Below are 17,419 nucleotides of genomic sequence, written 5' to 3'. Positions count from 1 at the left end.
TTTTTTAATGTTTATTTATTTTTTAGAGAGGCAGAGACAGAATGTGAGTGGGTTAGGGGCAGAGAGAGAGGGGGACACAGAAGCGGAAGCAGGCTCCAGGCTCTGAGCTGTCAGCACAGAGCCCGACGTGGGGCTGGAACTCACGATCATGACCTGAGCTGAAGTCAGACGCTCAACCGACTAAGCCACCCAGGCACCCCTCATTTTAAAATCGCATTGTTCATTTCTAAGGAAAAAAAAAAAAGAAAACTCAAGAAAAACCTTCCTTCCAGATCCCGGGAGGGTGGGCAGCTCCTTTCTAAGAAATGGCATCAGTGAACACCTTGCTTCTCCTTAAACCTCAGACGGGCTATTACTTTTGATTAGGAGCTGACATCCTGCATGGGTACAAGCAGATCTGGTACAGTAGGAGGTGTAGCCTAGTTAAGCTGGAAGGGGAAGCAGGGGACAAAGGGGACCATCCCCAAAGGAACAGCAGTGGGGGAGAGATGGGAGTGGGAATCCAGCACTCCTCCCCTCCCCCCCCCCCCCCCCAGTCTGGCTGTGGGGCTGGTGGTAGGTGTCAGGGGAAGGGGACTGTTTTGCCTGCACACGAGGGGTCCCAGGCCACTTACTCTTCAGCTCCAGTTAAATGTCTCCACTTCTCTTTGCTGAGTTCACGATTCATCAACCAGATTCCACAGCAGCTTGGGGATTTGCAAAGCTCAGGGTTTGGGGTAACTGCCAACTTCTGTGGTTTTTGTCAGGAAGCCCCGCCTTTTGGACTACAGTTAAGCTGTATTTAGATAAGTGAAGGCACTCAACAAACATTTATGGAGTGTCCTTCCTGTGCCAGACCACGCGGATACGACAAAGACCAAGGATGACACTGTCTTTGTCCTCAGAGGGTTAGCCTGGCTGGGGATACCCTTGAACTCAGCTTGGAATTAGTTGCCAGCTTTTACGAATGAGAAGTTTTCCATGAAATCTGAATGTGCAGCATTTTTTGGAAAAGCAGAAGTTCTGCAAATTCTATGTGCCCATGTGGATGGGAGCTGAGGAGTCAGTCCCCTGAGGAGCACGTGCTCACCAGCGCCCCCTCTGTCTGTGGGCTGCATTGTTGGTCTCTGCCAGTGTTTCATCTGCCAGTTCTCCCAGGCTCCTTGGTGGCTCCTGTGGTTTGGTTCATTCCCCTGGTAACGTCTTTGTTTGCCCCTCCTTGTTTCCTTCCCTGCTCTTTCCTTGCTCTGCTCGCCCTACGTTCGAGCCACTCATGTCCCCACCCCGTGTATGACTTACCAGTGCACACAAAGGCCTTCGTTTCTCATGGTCTTTCATTGTGAAGCCCTGTCCCGTGTCCCTTTGTCACATCTGAAGTTGTTTACAAACGACACCGCCACCATCACAAAACCCAGGTTTTGAATTTGGGTCCCCCTGTCGCATTTTGGAGGTTTGGGTTTATCACTTTCTTGTTCAATCAGACCTTCTCAGTTTCCTCATGTATGTGAGGTCGGGGGCGGTGGGGGCCACAGACTCCTGTTCTGTCAGGACCCCTGGGGCCCTGACATTCAGTGATTCGGGGGCCTGTGAGCTTGGTGCCTCACCCGCATGTCTCAGAGACGCACTTGTGGCTCAGCCAGAGCAGCTCGAGCCTCTCGTTCCCACCCTCTGCCGTCCAACTGCATCGTAGGAACTGCAGCCACAGAAATCCTGTATCATATCATGGCTTTGGTAGCCACATGCCACATAGCCCCGGTAAGAAACAGTGCTTAAGAGCGTTCTGGAGCCAGTTTCCCCACCACACTAGCTACTCACTCAATCTTCGTGTGCCTCAGTTTCCTCCTCTGCACAATAGGGTCAGAGATAACGCCTGCCTAACGTGGCTCTTCAGAGGACTCACCGGGTACGTACTCGTGGAGCTCTTGCAACAGTGCCTCGCAGACAGCAAGTACTATCTACGTGAGTGGTTAAATAAACCAAAAAGAGCAGTCAGTCTCAAGCCCAGAACCCAAGTAACAACACGCAGAGGAATTTGTGGCCAGGAGTGGGGATCCTTCTGCCTTCGCTCAATAGTCATGGTGGCCACGTTTTCTAAGTCAAAAATCAGGGCACTTCATTTTTGCAAAATATTCGGGTTCCACTCCTGGCTTCAAGCCATATAAGAAGAATTATCAAAATTGGGTGCGGTGATGATGTTTTGTGAGGACGCTGCAACAAAATATTTGGAGTCGGAGCTGTTTTTAAATATATGATCCCTCTATCTATAGGCATTGATGTACTCTCATATCTTTAAAAGATCTTTCAGTACTCTTCAATACAAATTAAAAAAATTCTGGCTAGCATGGAATATCTGTTCAGGCAATCGCTGATACATGTTTTCTCTCCCCCCGCCTCTCTCTCATTTTAAATGATGAAACCTCACACTAGGTGAAATGATGAAAGGTCTCACACAGCCAGGATCACGTACGACAAAGGCCTTGATGTGGCTTGGCTCGCTGAAAGAGAAAGAGGGAAGCCCTGTTGAAAGCCTACTTCATTCATTTCAGCTATTGTTTAAAAACCCTCCATCTTTTTTTTTTTTTTAAGTTTATTTATTTTGAGAGAGATAGAGACAGTGCGGGGGAGGAGCAGAGAGAGAATCCCAAGTGGGCTCCGTGCTGTCAGCACAGAGCCTGACGCGGGGCTCGAGCTCACAAAACTCAGATCATGACCTGAGCCCAAACCAAGAGAATGCCGCTTAACCGACTGAGCCACCCAGGCATCCCTGAAGACTCTCAATCTTATTCAAACCTCAAAACGATCCTTTGTGGTAGGCATTCTGATTTACATTTTACAGCTGAGGAAGCCTAGTTTGGGAGGCTTTTGAGAGTTCAGCTGGGCCCATCTGGCTGAGAGTCTGGTACTTACCGTTCTGCCCTCTGGCATGGTAAGTTGGTGTCCCTGTGGTCCCTCTTTTGACCACTCAGTTATCCGCAAAGCAACCCGCTCACTGCTGACTCCTTTCCTTTGCTGCTATTTGAGTGCAAATTCATTCATTCATTCATTCATTCATTCATTCATTCAGGGTGTGTGACCTTTGAGAAACAACTCCTATTCTTTTTTCATTGGCAATTGTCCTATCGGCAACTTATCTCTCCGGTTTAGTCTCGGAAGTGCAATGGAAAAGACTTTGCTGTGGGACTAGAATGCTAGACAGTAACCACTACAAATGTGATGAGTCCCAAGTCTGTATCACCTCCTGTGAGCCCCAGACCTGTGTGCCCAGCAGCCTACTGGACATCGCTACACAGTGTCTGAGACTGAAAGCACAATCTTCCCGCCCAAAGCTGGCCCTCCTCCATGTCCCCTGTGTTAGGGAACGACACCACCACCCACCTTGGGGAAAGATTATAATACAGGTAACAAAAAGTTTATAACCTATAAGGAACTCGTAAACTTTGATGAAAAAAAGACAACCCAACGGGAGAAAATGGCAAAGGATGTGAAAAGACAGTTTTCAGAAAAGGAGATCCAAATAACGCAAAAGCGGAAAAGATGCCTAAATTTCTAGAGGGCAGGAAAATGCAAATTCAGATAACAGTGAAATATCGCTTTATGTCTGATAATTAAACGTGCAAAAAAAAAATCACGGGATGCTTGCTGAGCACAAGGAAAAGGTAACTCAGGTGTTACTGATGGAAATGTGACAAGCAGAAGCCAGCAGCGTGGGAGCTCCTATTAACATAAAAAATTTGTTTGCCCTTTGATTCATTCCCACTCCTGGCACACTCTGCCATAGATATGAGACCACAAATACACAAGAACTTGTACAGAGGAATCATTATTACAGTTACTGCAATAGAAGAGGCTAGGGAGAGAAGGTGTGTTCAGCAGTGATGGATAGCTGGTTTATTGTGGTTCGTTCGTACCCTGGCATAATAGGAGGCCACTAAAAGGAGGAGAGTCTTGCCACACCAGTGGATTTGGTGGGACTTTTATGAAGTATTCTTTATTGGAAGGGCAAAATGCAGAGACGTGTGCATAAGACCATTTTTTGTTAAACCATGGCAAATTCTTTGTGTGTGTGTGTGTGTGTGTGTGTGTGTGTATCACATAGAACGCATATATACATATATATGTGTATATGTACACACATACGCATATGTGTATATATATACACATATATGTATATATATGCGTTCTATGTGATATATCTTTATCTCTGTTTGATGATATGAGCAGGTAGAAGAATAGCAAAGGATATATTCAGAGTTGTTAACATAGTTTACAGGACTGAGGGTGGTTATAGGGATTGGGGGATAGGGTAAGGCCTCCAAGCCACACACCCAGGCCAGAGAAGAAGACTGTGCTAAGTAGATATATCATTGCTCTGCATCTGTATAAAATTGTATCTATGTGTCTATTATATACTTTGTTATTAAACACATCAAAACAATTTTTTTAATGTTTATTTTGGAGAGAGAGAGAGAGAGAGAGAGAGAGAGAGAAAGAAATAGGGCAGGGGAGGGGCAGAGAGAGAGGGAGACACAGAATCCGAAACAGGCTCCAGGCCCTGAGCTGTCAACACAGAGCCCGACGCGGGGCTCGAACACTGATGTGCCTCTCGGAGCCTGGTTGTTCACCTGCGCGACGTGGTCGCTACAAAGTGTGTGACGAGCGGTAAAAAGGGACACGAGGGTACGTGAACACACCACATGCAGCGAGTAGGCATTTGGTGACATTTTCCTTCGTTTTGCTTGGTGCCCTGTCACTTCACCTGTGAAATGCGGGTAATTCAACTAAATAATTTTGCAAGTTTCTTCCAGCCCCAAACTGAATTTGTCGGAACTGGTCTCCCCCCTCCCCCCACCTCCCCACCGTGCTTCTCGCCAATCTCACTCCATCCCTGACTTCTTTCTTCCTCTTGTTCTCAAGCCCAGGACACATCGCCTGCCCCTGGGAAGACAGCAGCCATCCGTCTTTCTGCAGCCAAGCTTCCTCTCATACCCCTTCTCTTCACCCACCACCCTACCCACTCCCATTCACTCACTCACTCACTCACACACTCACAAGACACTTGGAGCCTCCACTGGTGGCTGTGGATAGATCCTCACTCCTCAAATCCTTCTCTCTCTCATCCACCTTCCCATGTGCTCTAGTCAAGTGCAAGAAAGAGGGCGTGATCAGCAAAGCATCGAGGGCTGCTGGTGTATTTCTGTGGGCAGCCTCCCTTAATTAAGGGAGGCAGGTTCCAAAAATCCTCACAATCGGCAGATGGGAGAGATTTCCTTTGTATTTGAAATCACTGAACACGTTGCCTACAACCGGTCTAATAGTCTTGATTTTTCCCATGCTCTTTCAATTACCATGCTTGCTACTAGGCAAAAACTTCAATCAAGTTTTAATTTATCTTTAATGCCTTTCCCTTTACAGCTGTTCTTCTCTCTTAACAAGAAAGTCAGGTCTGGAACCAGATGCATTTAAACCCATTTTGGGGTATCAAAAATATTCCAGTCCGGTGGTGGTAGTAAATATCGAACAATTGGATTGGCGTGGAGTAGGCAGGAGTGTCTGTTTGAAGCGTTAGTTTCTGTGCTGTAAATACTCCCACCATGTGGATTTCAAGCTGTCAGCCAGGCTTGGCTGAATGGGGTCCCGCAGAGATGCTAACAGTTGGGGCCAGCTCCCCCACACCACCGAACCTAGTCCCCGTGCTCTTACTCTGCGTCTTGCCCCCTGACTTGCTTCTCAGTCATTGTTTCTGACCTCAGCTAATAGCCCCAAGTCAGTCAGCCAAGAAGGATGCCTGACCAACACCGTTAACTCCCCCCTCTCCCTCACCCCCCCACCACTTCACTAATCCCTGTTGTGCTCTCTCCCAAGGGGCTCTGGAATCTGCCCTTTTGTCCATTCCCCCCGCCCACACCCCGGTCTGGTCCGTCCAGTCCTCCACCCTCTCGGTGCTCCAGCACTGACCTTGATTCTGGTTTCCCTGCCTCCGTGCCTGTCCCCAGTAACCACTCTCCACTCTGCTGGCAGGGCCAGTCTGCCGAAACTTAAATTATATCGTGCCAGTCTTATGTTTAAAGCCTTCCTACGGCTTTCCCTTGCCATTAGGATAAATCCCAAACCCTTAGCATGTCTTATCTGACACCCCCAGTAGCCCATGAATGGGCACTGTCACCTGGGCCCGCCTGCCTCTCCAGCCTCATTCCCCACCCGTGACTCACTTGCTCTCTTTGTCTAGCCGTTGGGAGCTGCTTTTATTTCCTCAAACACACCAAGCTCCTTCTTGACTTCAAGGCCTGTCTTTTTGGAGGCACTGCTTCCTCTCTCAGAATGATTACCTCTCCTCCCCCAGCCCTCAGCCGGCACCTCTTGTCCCTCAGGGATGCCCCCAGTGCGGTATTACTGTCACTTCCTGGGGAAGGCCCTTGACGAGGTGGCTCCCATGCCTGCTTTGTCTTCTCCACACTGTGGGACTTCTTGAGGGCCTAGAGTGACACCTGTGTGGTCAGCTGTCACGTTCACAGCCTTGCCCACAGTACCTGGCATGGGTTTGGTGCCCCACCAGAACTGAATACAGTTCTTGCATTTATGCGAGCCCCAGTCCTCCCCTTAAAAGAGTAAGCTTCGCATGGTCAAGCATGTTCTACTCGCTCTATTTTCTGTCAGTGGTTATCAAGTTAGCACAGCAAGTAGCTGATGAATAATTTTTACTGCTAAATTTAACTTTTTTTTCCCCCCAGAGAGCATCTTGGAAGATGGCTTTCTACTTTCAATAAAGTCGTGTTGTTTTTCCTAACCACTTTCTTTTTCCCTCCTAGACTTCATCAGCTGTGAGCCCCAGCCGATATACGGAACTGTAAACATGAGCGTAACTTTGTACACATCGGGCTCTATACCCATTAAAGAGATAATGTGGAAAAAAAAAAAAGATAAAGTCGTAGAATGGGATGAAGAACTCTTAAAGCCCAGAGCTTACCCACCGTTTGTAGATAGGGTTCATCTGGACATCACATCAGGAAACCTTACCATCTTCAATCTAACATCATCGGATGAAGAGGACTATGAAGTCGAACTTTCAAGCGTTACCGATACCAAGTTCACCCTTTACGTGATTGGTAAGCATTCGATAAGTTGGTTTGTTTTACACGGCAAATTGCCAACTATTTTAAGAGACTAACACAAATGAATGGTTTATGAGGAATAAAAGGATTAGGTCTCTTGGGCTGTCAGGGTTTTCCTCTCCATCTGGCACACAGGGGCCAGTTTCAGTCCCCTTGTCATCCTCTGAGCGAGGAGGGGATGTGACCGAGGTGGAGAGAGCAGCCCCAGCTGGGTGGGGCTGCTGGCCTCAGCATCACTTGTCTTACTAGGAATATTCTGGAAAGGGATGGAGTGGCAGTCATGAGCTCAGAACTCTTTGAGCCCCTTTGATAGATGACGCTCTGTTTCCACCTGCACCCCACCCCAGGAGGTGGATGTTTTTTTTTTTCCTCTCCTATATCACTTTACACTGGAACTGGAGAGAGGGTATAGGTTCCTCCGTGCTGCTTGCCGATGCTTCTGGGTTCTTCTCCTTCCTTGTTGTCATCAACTGTAAGGCCCATGGGTACATCCCAACGTTTTTGGGTCATTCGAATGCCTGGCTGCCTTTTGCTGTTTCTGATGTTCCTGCTGTCATTAATTCTTAGTGGTTATAATATTAAATATGTAATTCTAGTATCCTGGCTTCTGAGTCCCTCATCTCTCCCGTGATGATCTTGTCCTCCCTCCTACCACCCCTCCCATGGATAGAGCCTAGACGTTGTCACCACCACTCATTCTAAGCCCTCCGCTGTGACACGCCAGGTGTCCCACTGCCATGTGAAGCTCCTTTCTCCGCTCAACTCTGCCTTTCCTTCACTTCGTGTGGCCCCCGTCCTCCTGAGGCCGCCCAGGCATGCTCGCTCACTGGAAGGCCTGCCTAGCTTCCTTGCTCCTTTTTAAGCGGGTCGGACTCATATGGCCTGTCCAGCCAGTCTCAAACCAGTCTCATCTCATCCATCTCACACACCGTGGCCGCAGAGAAACCCATCGCCCTGCAGAGCCCCACACTGTACATTTCTGGTCACTCGCCTCAGTCAAGTCCAACGTCCCCTCTCCTCAAGCCTCGAACACCCCCCTCCTCCAGACCCAGTCCTCAGCTGAAGGCTTTGCTTCTTGTTTCACTGTGGAAGAGAAGCCCTCAGAGGAGAATTTCCCCAGGACGTCACCCTCAGCCCTTCTGCCTACCTGCCCTTGAGCCTGCTGTCTCTCCCTGGTCACAGGACCAAGCCCTCCACTGTGCCCCGAGGCCCGCCTCCTGTCACTGCGCTCAGGGACATCTGCTCTGCTCCTGCGACAGTCTCCTCCGAGAGCTGCCAGCCCATCCCCACCAGCGGGCAGTATGCCATCAGATATTCATGCCATCACTGGGAGCCCTCTCGTGCCCCCTCCACCCCTCCAGCTGCCACCCACTTGCTGTCTTGAGTTTATAGAAAGTCCCCTTGAAGAGTTGTCTGTATTTGCTTTATAACCCCTTTCCTCCTGTTCACTTTAACCCACTCCAAACAGGCTTTCACTCCCTCACTGCACCAAAGCTCTTGACGTCCTCATTAACAAGTCCAGAGATCCATTCATGCTCTACCCATGTCTTTCTTGCCGCCCAGCAGCATCCCACAGAGCCGATCACTCCCTCCTCTTTGAGACCCTGCCTTCTCTTGGCATCCAGGACACCACCCTCTTCTGGTTTTAACTCACTAACAGTTCCTTCTCAGCTTCCTTGGCTGGTTCCCTCATCTTGCCAACCTCTTAGCCCTGGAGACTTTAAGGCTATCATAAGCCACTCTTCTCTGCGCATTCACAACCCAGGTGGGTGAGCTCATCCAGGGGTCCGGCTTTAAATATCACTTTGTTGCCGATAATGCACAGATTGAGAGCTCTAGTCCAGCCCCCCACTGAGCTCCTTATGTGTGTTTCCAGCTGCTTACTGTGTATTTCCACTCGGACACCTGATTGGCCTCTGAAATACCACAAGTCCAGGAGTGAGCTCCTCAACTTTCCTCTGAATCCTGTTCCTCCCCAAATCTCCCCCAGCTTGGTTGGCGGGATCTCCACCCTTTCATTTGCTCAGGCGAAAGCCTTGGGGTCATCTTTGGCACTGTGCTTCTCTTTCTATTCCTCTTCCTCTTGAACACCATGTTTATTCCACCAGGAAATTTTTTGGTTTCACAGAATCTGACCACCTCTCAGCACTTCCTCTGGTGCTGGTCCAAGGCTGCTGCTTCCGCATCTGGAAGATTGCCGTGGTCACCTGATTGGTCGCCCAGCTTCCACCCTTGCCCAGTTTCCCCCCAGTTTCATTGAGGCCTCATTGACATCTGTCACCATATAAGTTAAGGTATACAGCATAGCTGTTTGACTTACATATATTATGACCACACTTTGTTTTTAAATACAGGCAGCCAGAGTGATCTTAAAACAGAGGCCGGGGGATGCCATTCATCTGCCGAGAGCCTTCTAGTGGCCCCCTCTCACTCTGACCTGTAGTGGCCTGCAAGGCTGTATGGGATCTGGCATCCATGGCCTTCTCTTTGTGTTCTCGGGCATCCTACTGTTGCCCTTGCCTTTTGGCTGACTTTTCTGTGCTACCCACTGCCCCCATCCCAGCATTCACAGCTGAGTCTGTAGTCATCTCTCCCCTCTGTGGGATCCCAGGTTCACTTGTTTTCTCCCAGAAGAGGGTGTTGTTCTAGTCCTGCTGCCTCCATGCCAAAGGTGTTTTAGGAAGATCCAACCGGTGGCAAAGTGTGTAAGATGGTTCCCAGGGGATGGAGAAGAGGCAGAAAGTCCAATGTAGAAGTTCAAGTCTGGGCTCTCCAAGTCCTGTTTGAGGCAGTCTCAGTGGAACAGGGGAGGGGCGGTGACAAGCTGGATAAACCACTGCTATTCACCAATTCACCTACCTGCTCTGCTGGAGACATTAGGAGGAAGAGAGACTTTCTCTCTTGTTCATCGTTATAGCCCCAGAGCTCAGTAAGGGACTTCAGTGGCTAGTAGGCATTCCACAAATATTTGTTCTAGCAATGAAAGCAATCAAACTAGGTGTCTGGGACGTGGGAGGTGCAGTTGACAGAAATGGGGGCTCTCAGACTGGGTGGCTGGTTTGTCCAGAAGAAGATCAACTCCATTTAGAAAAGTGAGGCTTGTTAGGGTATGCAGGCATTCTGTTAGAACCATGGATCCCTTTGATGAAGCAGAATTTTTAAAACATGCAGGTTTGGGATCTGGCAGTTTATAGAACTAGCAACTAAAAAGATTGATTTTGAATCTAGATGACAATGGAATCCTTTTTTTTTTTTTAATTTAAATTCAAATTAGTTAACATACAGTGTAGTATTGGTTTCAGGAGTAGAACCTGGTGATTCATCATTTCCATATGACACCCAGTGCTCATCCCAACAAGTGCCCTCCTGAATGCCCATCCCCCATTTGGCCCATCCCCCCAGCCAACACCCTGCCAGCAACCCTCAGTTTGTTCTCTGTACTTAAGAGTCTCTAATGGTTTGTCTCCCTCTCTGTTTTATTTTTCCTTCCCTTCCCCTATGGTCATCTGTTGAGTTTCTCAAATTCCACATCTGAGTGAAATCATGTGATAACTGTCATTCTCTGACTTATTTCGCTTGGCCTAATACACTCTAGTTCCATCCACGTTGTTGCAAATGGCAAGATTTCATTCTTTTTCATTGCTGAGTAGTATTCCTGTGTGTGTGTGTGTGTGTGTGTGTGTGTGTGTGTGTGTGTGTGTGTACGTGTGTGTGTGTGTACACACACATATATATATATATCACACCTTCTTTATCCATTCATCAGTCGATAGACATTTGGGCTCTTTCCGTAATTTGGCTATTGTTGATAGTGCTGCTATAAACATTGGGGTGCATGTGTCCCTTCAAATCAGTGTTTTTGTATCCTTTGGATAAATACCTAGTAGTGCAATTGTTGGATCATAGGGCATTTCTATTTTTAATTTTTTGAGGAACCTCCATACTGTTTTCCGGAGTGACTGCACCAGTTTGCATTCCCACCAAAAATACAAGAGGGTTCCCTTTTCTCTGCATCCTCGCCAACACCTGTCATTTCTTGTGTCATTAATTTTAGCCATTTTGACAGTTCTGAGGTAGGATCTCATTGTGGTTTTGATTTGTATTTCTCTGATGATGCGTGATACTGAGCATCTTTTCATGTGTCTGTTGGCCATCTGGATGTCTTCTCTGGAGAAGTGTCTATTCATGTCTTCTGCCCATTTCTTCACTGGATTATTTGTTTTTTTTTCGGTGTTGAGTTTGGTAAGTTCTTTATATATTTTGGATACTAATCCTTTATCCGATTTGTCATTTGCAAGTAAGTATCTTCTCCCATTCTGCTGGTTGCCTTTTATGGATTGTTTCCTTCTCTGTGTGGAAGCTTTTTATCTTGATGAGGTCCCAATAGTTCATTTTTGCTTTTGCTTCCCTTGCTTTTGGAGACAGGTCAAATAAGAAGTTGCTGCAGCCGAGGTCAAGAGGTTGCTGCCTGTTTTCTCCTCCAGGATTTTGATGGCTTCCTATCTTACATTTAGATCTTTCATCCATTTTGAGTTTATTTTTGTGAACGGTGTAAGAAAGTGGTCTGATTTCATTCTTCTGCATGTCGCTGTCCAGTTCTCCCAGCACCATTTGCTGAAGAGATCATCTTTTTTTCCATTGGATACTCTCTCCTGCTTTGTCGAAGATTAATTGGCCATGAATTTGTAGGTCCATTTCTGGGTTCTCTATTTAACAATGGAATGCATGTTAGGAGCTCTTTCATAGAGTTTGTAAAACAGTTCAAACACTTGAATTAATTTCTCTTTTTAAGCTTGATGAAATGCTTAAAAATAATTTATTTTTTAAAATTCCACAGTAATTGAACAAAGGTGCTTGATTTCAGTAGTTAGATCAACTGGTGGATAGCCCTTAGGAAGCTGAATTTGCAAAACCCTGCAGAGGACCACAGTACGGGGGCAGGGGTGGGGTGGTTTTTCATCAGGAGGCAGTGATACTGGCAGCATTAAATGTGGGACCCCAATTCCTGGCTTAAGAGTCTGGATTTTAGCCTGTGGCAGTGGGGAGCCCCTGTAGCCCATACTGGAACAGATAAGTGACTTGATAAAATCTGTTTTTGGATCATTAATAAGATGGTAAGTGTTTATGGTAAATTAGAGGAGACACCAGTTTGGAAGCTACTGTGATCATCCAGGGAGACAGAAGTGTTGCTAGTAGATATTTGGAAAGGGAAGAAAGGGAAAATATTTCTAAGAAAGAGCCAACAAAATTAGATTTTGGTTATAAAAAGACATAAGATGACTCGAGATTTCACGCTTCACACCTGAATGAGAAAACGATTGGTCATACTTTTTCGGGGGGTGGGGAGGGGAATGAGGAAAGCATACTTCCTTCAGGGTTTGTTAATGTTTAAGTGACTTGGTGATCTTCCGGAGACACGGGGCCTAATGGGAGATTTTCAGAAAGGATATTTTAGGCAGGGGGATTTCCTGGCACCCCCTAAATTCAGGCATCTACTTCCTTCTGTGTGTAAGTTGATATTTGGTTTCCTTCTTCCCTCAAAATCCCCTTCAAATTTCCACCACCAATGCTTATTACGTCTTGCTTTTTTTGGTTGCAGTAAAGATGGTGATGTCCACGTAAGTAGAATTAACTGCTCTATCCTTAAGTAATCTAAAGCGATATGACTTTTTATTAGAGTTAATAGAAATGTACAAATGTGATCAGATGTGTATAAGCAGTTCTCAGCCTTACAGAGCAGTGAGCTGAATCCATTCACTATAAATTGGCTGAGTTATCTTAGGGATGAAATAAGTGCCTTTCCTGCCAGTTTAATACTGCTTCAGGTACAGGTGGAACTAACATTTGTTAGCAATAGCTGTGGGAATTCTCATGGGCAGTGTAGGACTGTGAAGCTTACAGACAGAGAGATCTGAGTTGTAGGAGCTCTGAGCCTGATGCTGCAGGAAGGTTTGCATGCTTTTTGGTGAGCGGGACGGGCTCTTTGAGGTTTGCTTTCTGGCCACAGAAGTGTAATGAGACCGCCAGAAAGAGCTTCTATTCAGTTAAGTGAGCTCTAACAACATGGAAAATAATACAAAGTCTTCCTTTCAAATGTCCTTTCAGATTACTTTTATATTCCACTAGACTTCACAGTCTTCAAAGTATTCTATTTTACAGATGAAAATGAGACGGATTTAGCAACGGGTTTTCCCATCTGTAGAACAAGAGGCCTGGGCTATATGATGCCTTAAACGTGTTCCAGCTATCGCAAGGGCCGCGGTCACACCACTCTCCAGGGCCAAAGCTCACACCTCCCAACTCCTGGTGGTGTTACACACCCTCCTGGGGAGCCTCTCCTTCTTGTCCTGTGCTCTGTTACAGCTGGCATCTCTGTGCCGGCACTGCATGGTGATCCATATGGCAGGAATTATCTGTATCATCTCATTTCATCCTTATCAGAATCCTAAAGGGGACATACTGTTTGTTTCTTTATTGCACAGGAGAGGAAACCTAGGTAGGGAACGGGGCCAGGGGGGAGTTGTGATAAGGTAACTTCCCAAAGGCAAATGGTGTGAACCCAGGCAGTCAGGCTCTTAAGTCCATGCTTTTAGGCACCACACTGTTCCTTTTTCGGAGGGGAGCTGATTGAAGGATTTACATTTTATAGAGTGGAGAGGATAATTTGAAACTGCCTCCCTGAACGTATCCATCCATCCATCCATCCACCATCTATCCCTCCATGTGTCCAATATCTGTTCTTCTAGAGGAGCCACCTGTGCTCCATGTGTTATGTCAGATGCTGTGGTTGAGAGGTGAGTGATATCTAGCCTTTACCCTCCAAAGATGCACAGTCTGGGGGCTCATGAGGCATGTCTTTTCAGTCTAGAAAGTGTTTGATGACATACTAGACGTTGACCGTACTGGATCAGTGAGCAAGAATCTGTAACAGAACACACGGAGCACCCGCATCCGGGTCACCTGGGGTGACGGGGCCCAGCAATCTGCATTTTTGACACATACCCCGGTGATCCTCATGCACGTTAATATTTGAGAAGCTCTTCCATGGAGCATTTCTAAGGAACTAGAAAACTCGGTTTCATGCCGCTGGGAAATGCCCAGCCCAGTTGCAGAGGCAGGCACAGGAACACGCAGAATCTGGAACCATCAGGTGTGTTTCTCAGCTGCATGGAGATACACAGGGCTGCTTGGAGGTGCTTCAGGAGCCAATCTCCGAGTGTGGGAGGCAGGACGGACCTGAGGAGGCCTGGGAGAAGCTCTGGGCCTCCCAATTTTGAGTCAAGAGAACAACTGCTTATCTTCCTGAAGGATATTGGTCTGTTGCTTACAATTTAATTTGGGGAAAGGCTTCCATTGCCTACTTTGAGGCCACATCTAACAAGTTATGTGAGCTGGATTAAACCTAACAACTGAAGAAGCCCCAAGCAGAAAGGGAAGTCATGTGTGACTCAGGTCTCACTTAACTGAGTGAGAAAGGAGTGTTGACAAAATTGGGGGGGGGGGGGGAGGAGAGGAATTGAACACTTCCAGTTTTTAGAGTATATTAGGTTACTAATTAGAACATAGGCATTCCTTTGCCTTAGAAAATATCATTTTTAAATGGCAGCATAGATGAACATTAATTTGCTTTAATTTGCTTTTTAGTAGATATTCATAATGTATTGAAATTTTATTATCCAAATGCTACCATGACCATTTTCTGGGTAGTCTATATATTTGTACGTGTTTTCTCAAATTTCTTTGGGTTAGTTGTTGGGGCAAAGTAGAGATGCAGGAAGGTATATGAATTAACAAAGGAAAGAATATCTAATAGGATAAAGTAGCATTGCAGTTCTTAACCCATCCTTTTAAAAAAATTTTTTTTTAATATTTGTTTATATTTGAGAGAGAGAGACAGCGACAGAGAGAGAGAGCACAAATGGGGAAGGGGCTGAGAGAGATGGAGACAGAATCCGAAGCAGGCTCCAGACTCCCAGCTGTCAGCACAGAGCCCGACGCAGGGCTTGAACCCACGAGCGGCAAGATCATGATTTGAGCCGAAGTCGGACGCTTAACTGACTGAGCCACCCAGGCACCTTCCCTCTATAGCCAGCAGGGAGCACTTGCTACAGGAAGGCTGGGAGTAAGGCCTCTAGACTGGCAGGTCCGTGACAGGTGCCGTCCCCTACTCTACTTATTATCAGGGCCTCCCCACAGTATAGCTGCACCAGATGTTTTGCAGACACTGTTAAGTCAGACGTCTTTTACAATTAAACATTTTTAGGTTTTAGAAAGGTGGTATTAACTCTTTCCTCTATGTATGTTACAAAGCACCCACTTAGTTTGGGGGACTGCCCCATATTCAAGCACATGAATATTTTTGATACAACATGATAATGAATATTTGAAGTGAGAAGAATAAAAACAAATCCTCATGTCAATTCAGATCAGGATTTGCAGCTATGCGACGTTGCTACTATCTTGGGTAATATCTTTTGGCTTTCTGAATTGAGGATAAGGGATGTGGTGCCTGTATGTAGTCTGAATGTGAGCAGGTAGGTCTGACCCAGGAGAAGAGAGAATTCTCTCCCCTTGGAGCTCAAGGAAGGTGGTTGGCTTGCCTTTTCAAACTCATAAGGAAGTTGGGAGCTCTTCATCTATTTGGAGAAGATGAGTCTAAGTATTACTCTTTTCTGGACTAAATATTACATTTCTTTTTTTTTTTTCCCAGAGCCTCTTCCATTTCCAACACTAAATTGCACATTCACTGCCGAAAACATTACAGTCCGCTGCAGGATCCCGGAAACCTACAGCAGCCATGTAAACCTTATAAAGTACTCCTGGAATTGCTTCTCGGAACAGTGTCAAAATAGCACCAATTCATCTGAAGTTTCTATTAAGAGGGAAAGTGATCTCTCACAGGAGATAGAGTGTATCATCAGTAATCCGTTGTCCAAACAGGCATCATCACTGGTTTTAGCAACCTGTGTCCCAGGTGAGTACATATCCAAATGTGTCACGGCAGAGATACCGTAGACAAGTGTGGTCCAGGGACCGCTGGTGGTTTGTGAGTTTCAAACCACAGATGTAGTGGCTGACCTACATTTCACAAATCTGATGCGTAAAAGAAGTCACAGTTTTCACAGACATTCCATTATAACATAAAGCTAACATTTCATAGCCCTTTCTGTGTCCGGCATCATTCTAATACATTTGTTAATTAATTCAGTCCTCACACAACTGCGTGAGTTGGCTACGAGTGACGGTCTTGATTTTCTGGGGAGAAGCCAAGACAAAGGGAGTTTAGTTTGATTGCCTAAGGTCAACAGCTAGTAAGGGACAGAGGCTGGTTTTGCAATCAGGCCATCTGGCTCCGGAGCCCATGCTCTTAACTATTCACAACACCACTCCATAATTTCTTAATAACCATCGGGTTCTTGAGGGTTGCATGTGTGCCGCAAAGAATGTGCATTTGGTACGTTTGTCTAGGCTCACGCTCCGTGAGTAGCATGACAGTGTGCCTTCCTTGGCTGTGCTCCTTTTATTTTGTTTAACATGTACATTTGTAATTTGCAATTTTTATTTTCAGTTATTGACAATATATCCCCAGTTCACAGACAAAAGGATCAGTGATTTGAAAGTGGTTCATTAAAACATAAAAGAAGAGATGAAAATAGTAACCACTCTAATTCAGAATAATTTCATAATTATAGATAGTGAACAGGATTCTAGGGCAGATACAGAATATGAGCTTCCTTGGGTTAGGAGGAGGTGATTCTGTGAATCGATTTTTTTTTTTGAATAAACAATTGAAACAGAAAAAGGCAGTTCGTACACCTAATGAATATAAAAAACTTGAATTAGATTTGATTATTGAGCCATTCTCCCTGAGTCTGCCATGTATTATCCTTCTTGAAATCTTTCAAATAACGGCATGGAGGTGTTAAGGTAACTATATCATTTTCAGACAAAGCAGCATGACTTCCTGGGTAAAACCAACAAATACTTCCAGACAAAGTGTAAAATGAGGTCCAGTTCATCACTGATGGTTTTGGTCCCTGAGGACAGAGAAAAGACCAAACCCACAGAAGTGCCACTCAAAGCGGCACCGTTTGTACAAGTCGCATGATTGTCCAGAAGATTTGAAAGCCAGCTGCAAAATCAATGACTTTGTTATGCTTGGAGCAAACGTTTCTCTATTACTCCCACCTAGTGGGTGTCGCGTGATATCCCAGCCGTACAGTGTGGAAATGCAATCTGTGTGCTAGCACATGGTTGCCTTGTTGTGGGAACAGAAAACAAAACCAGTGTGCTTTTCTGGCTTTCGCGTGTGTGTAAGGCACATAACCAAC

The 17,419-nt window shown here is 46.2% G+C and overlaps 1 protein-coding gene across 1 annotated transcript in view; it reads left to right on the top strand.

The window, feature by feature from the left end:
• The window catches only part of CD58 (CD58 molecule), a 39,384-nt gene that overhangs the window by 10,257 nt on the left and 11,708 nt on the right, over positions 1 to 17,419 (top strand). The window contains exons 2-3 of the mRNA XM_042993815.1: positions 6,786 to 7,082; positions 15,799 to 16,062. Coding sequence (XP_042849749.1) covers positions 6,786 to 7,082; positions 15,799 to 16,062 — 561 coding nt within the window. The remainder of the gene's footprint in view (positions 1 to 6,785; positions 7,083 to 15,798; positions 16,063 to 17,419) is intronic.

This window comes from Panthera tigris, chromosome C1 (genome assembly GCF_018350195.1).
Source record: "Panthera tigris isolate Pti1 chromosome C1, P.tigris_Pti1_mat1.1, whole genome shotgun sequence".
Classification (NCBI taxonomy): Eukaryota; Metazoa; Chordata; class Mammalia; order Carnivora; family Felidae; genus Panthera; species Panthera tigris.
This window is presented reverse-complemented; position numbering and strand designations above follow the sequence as displayed.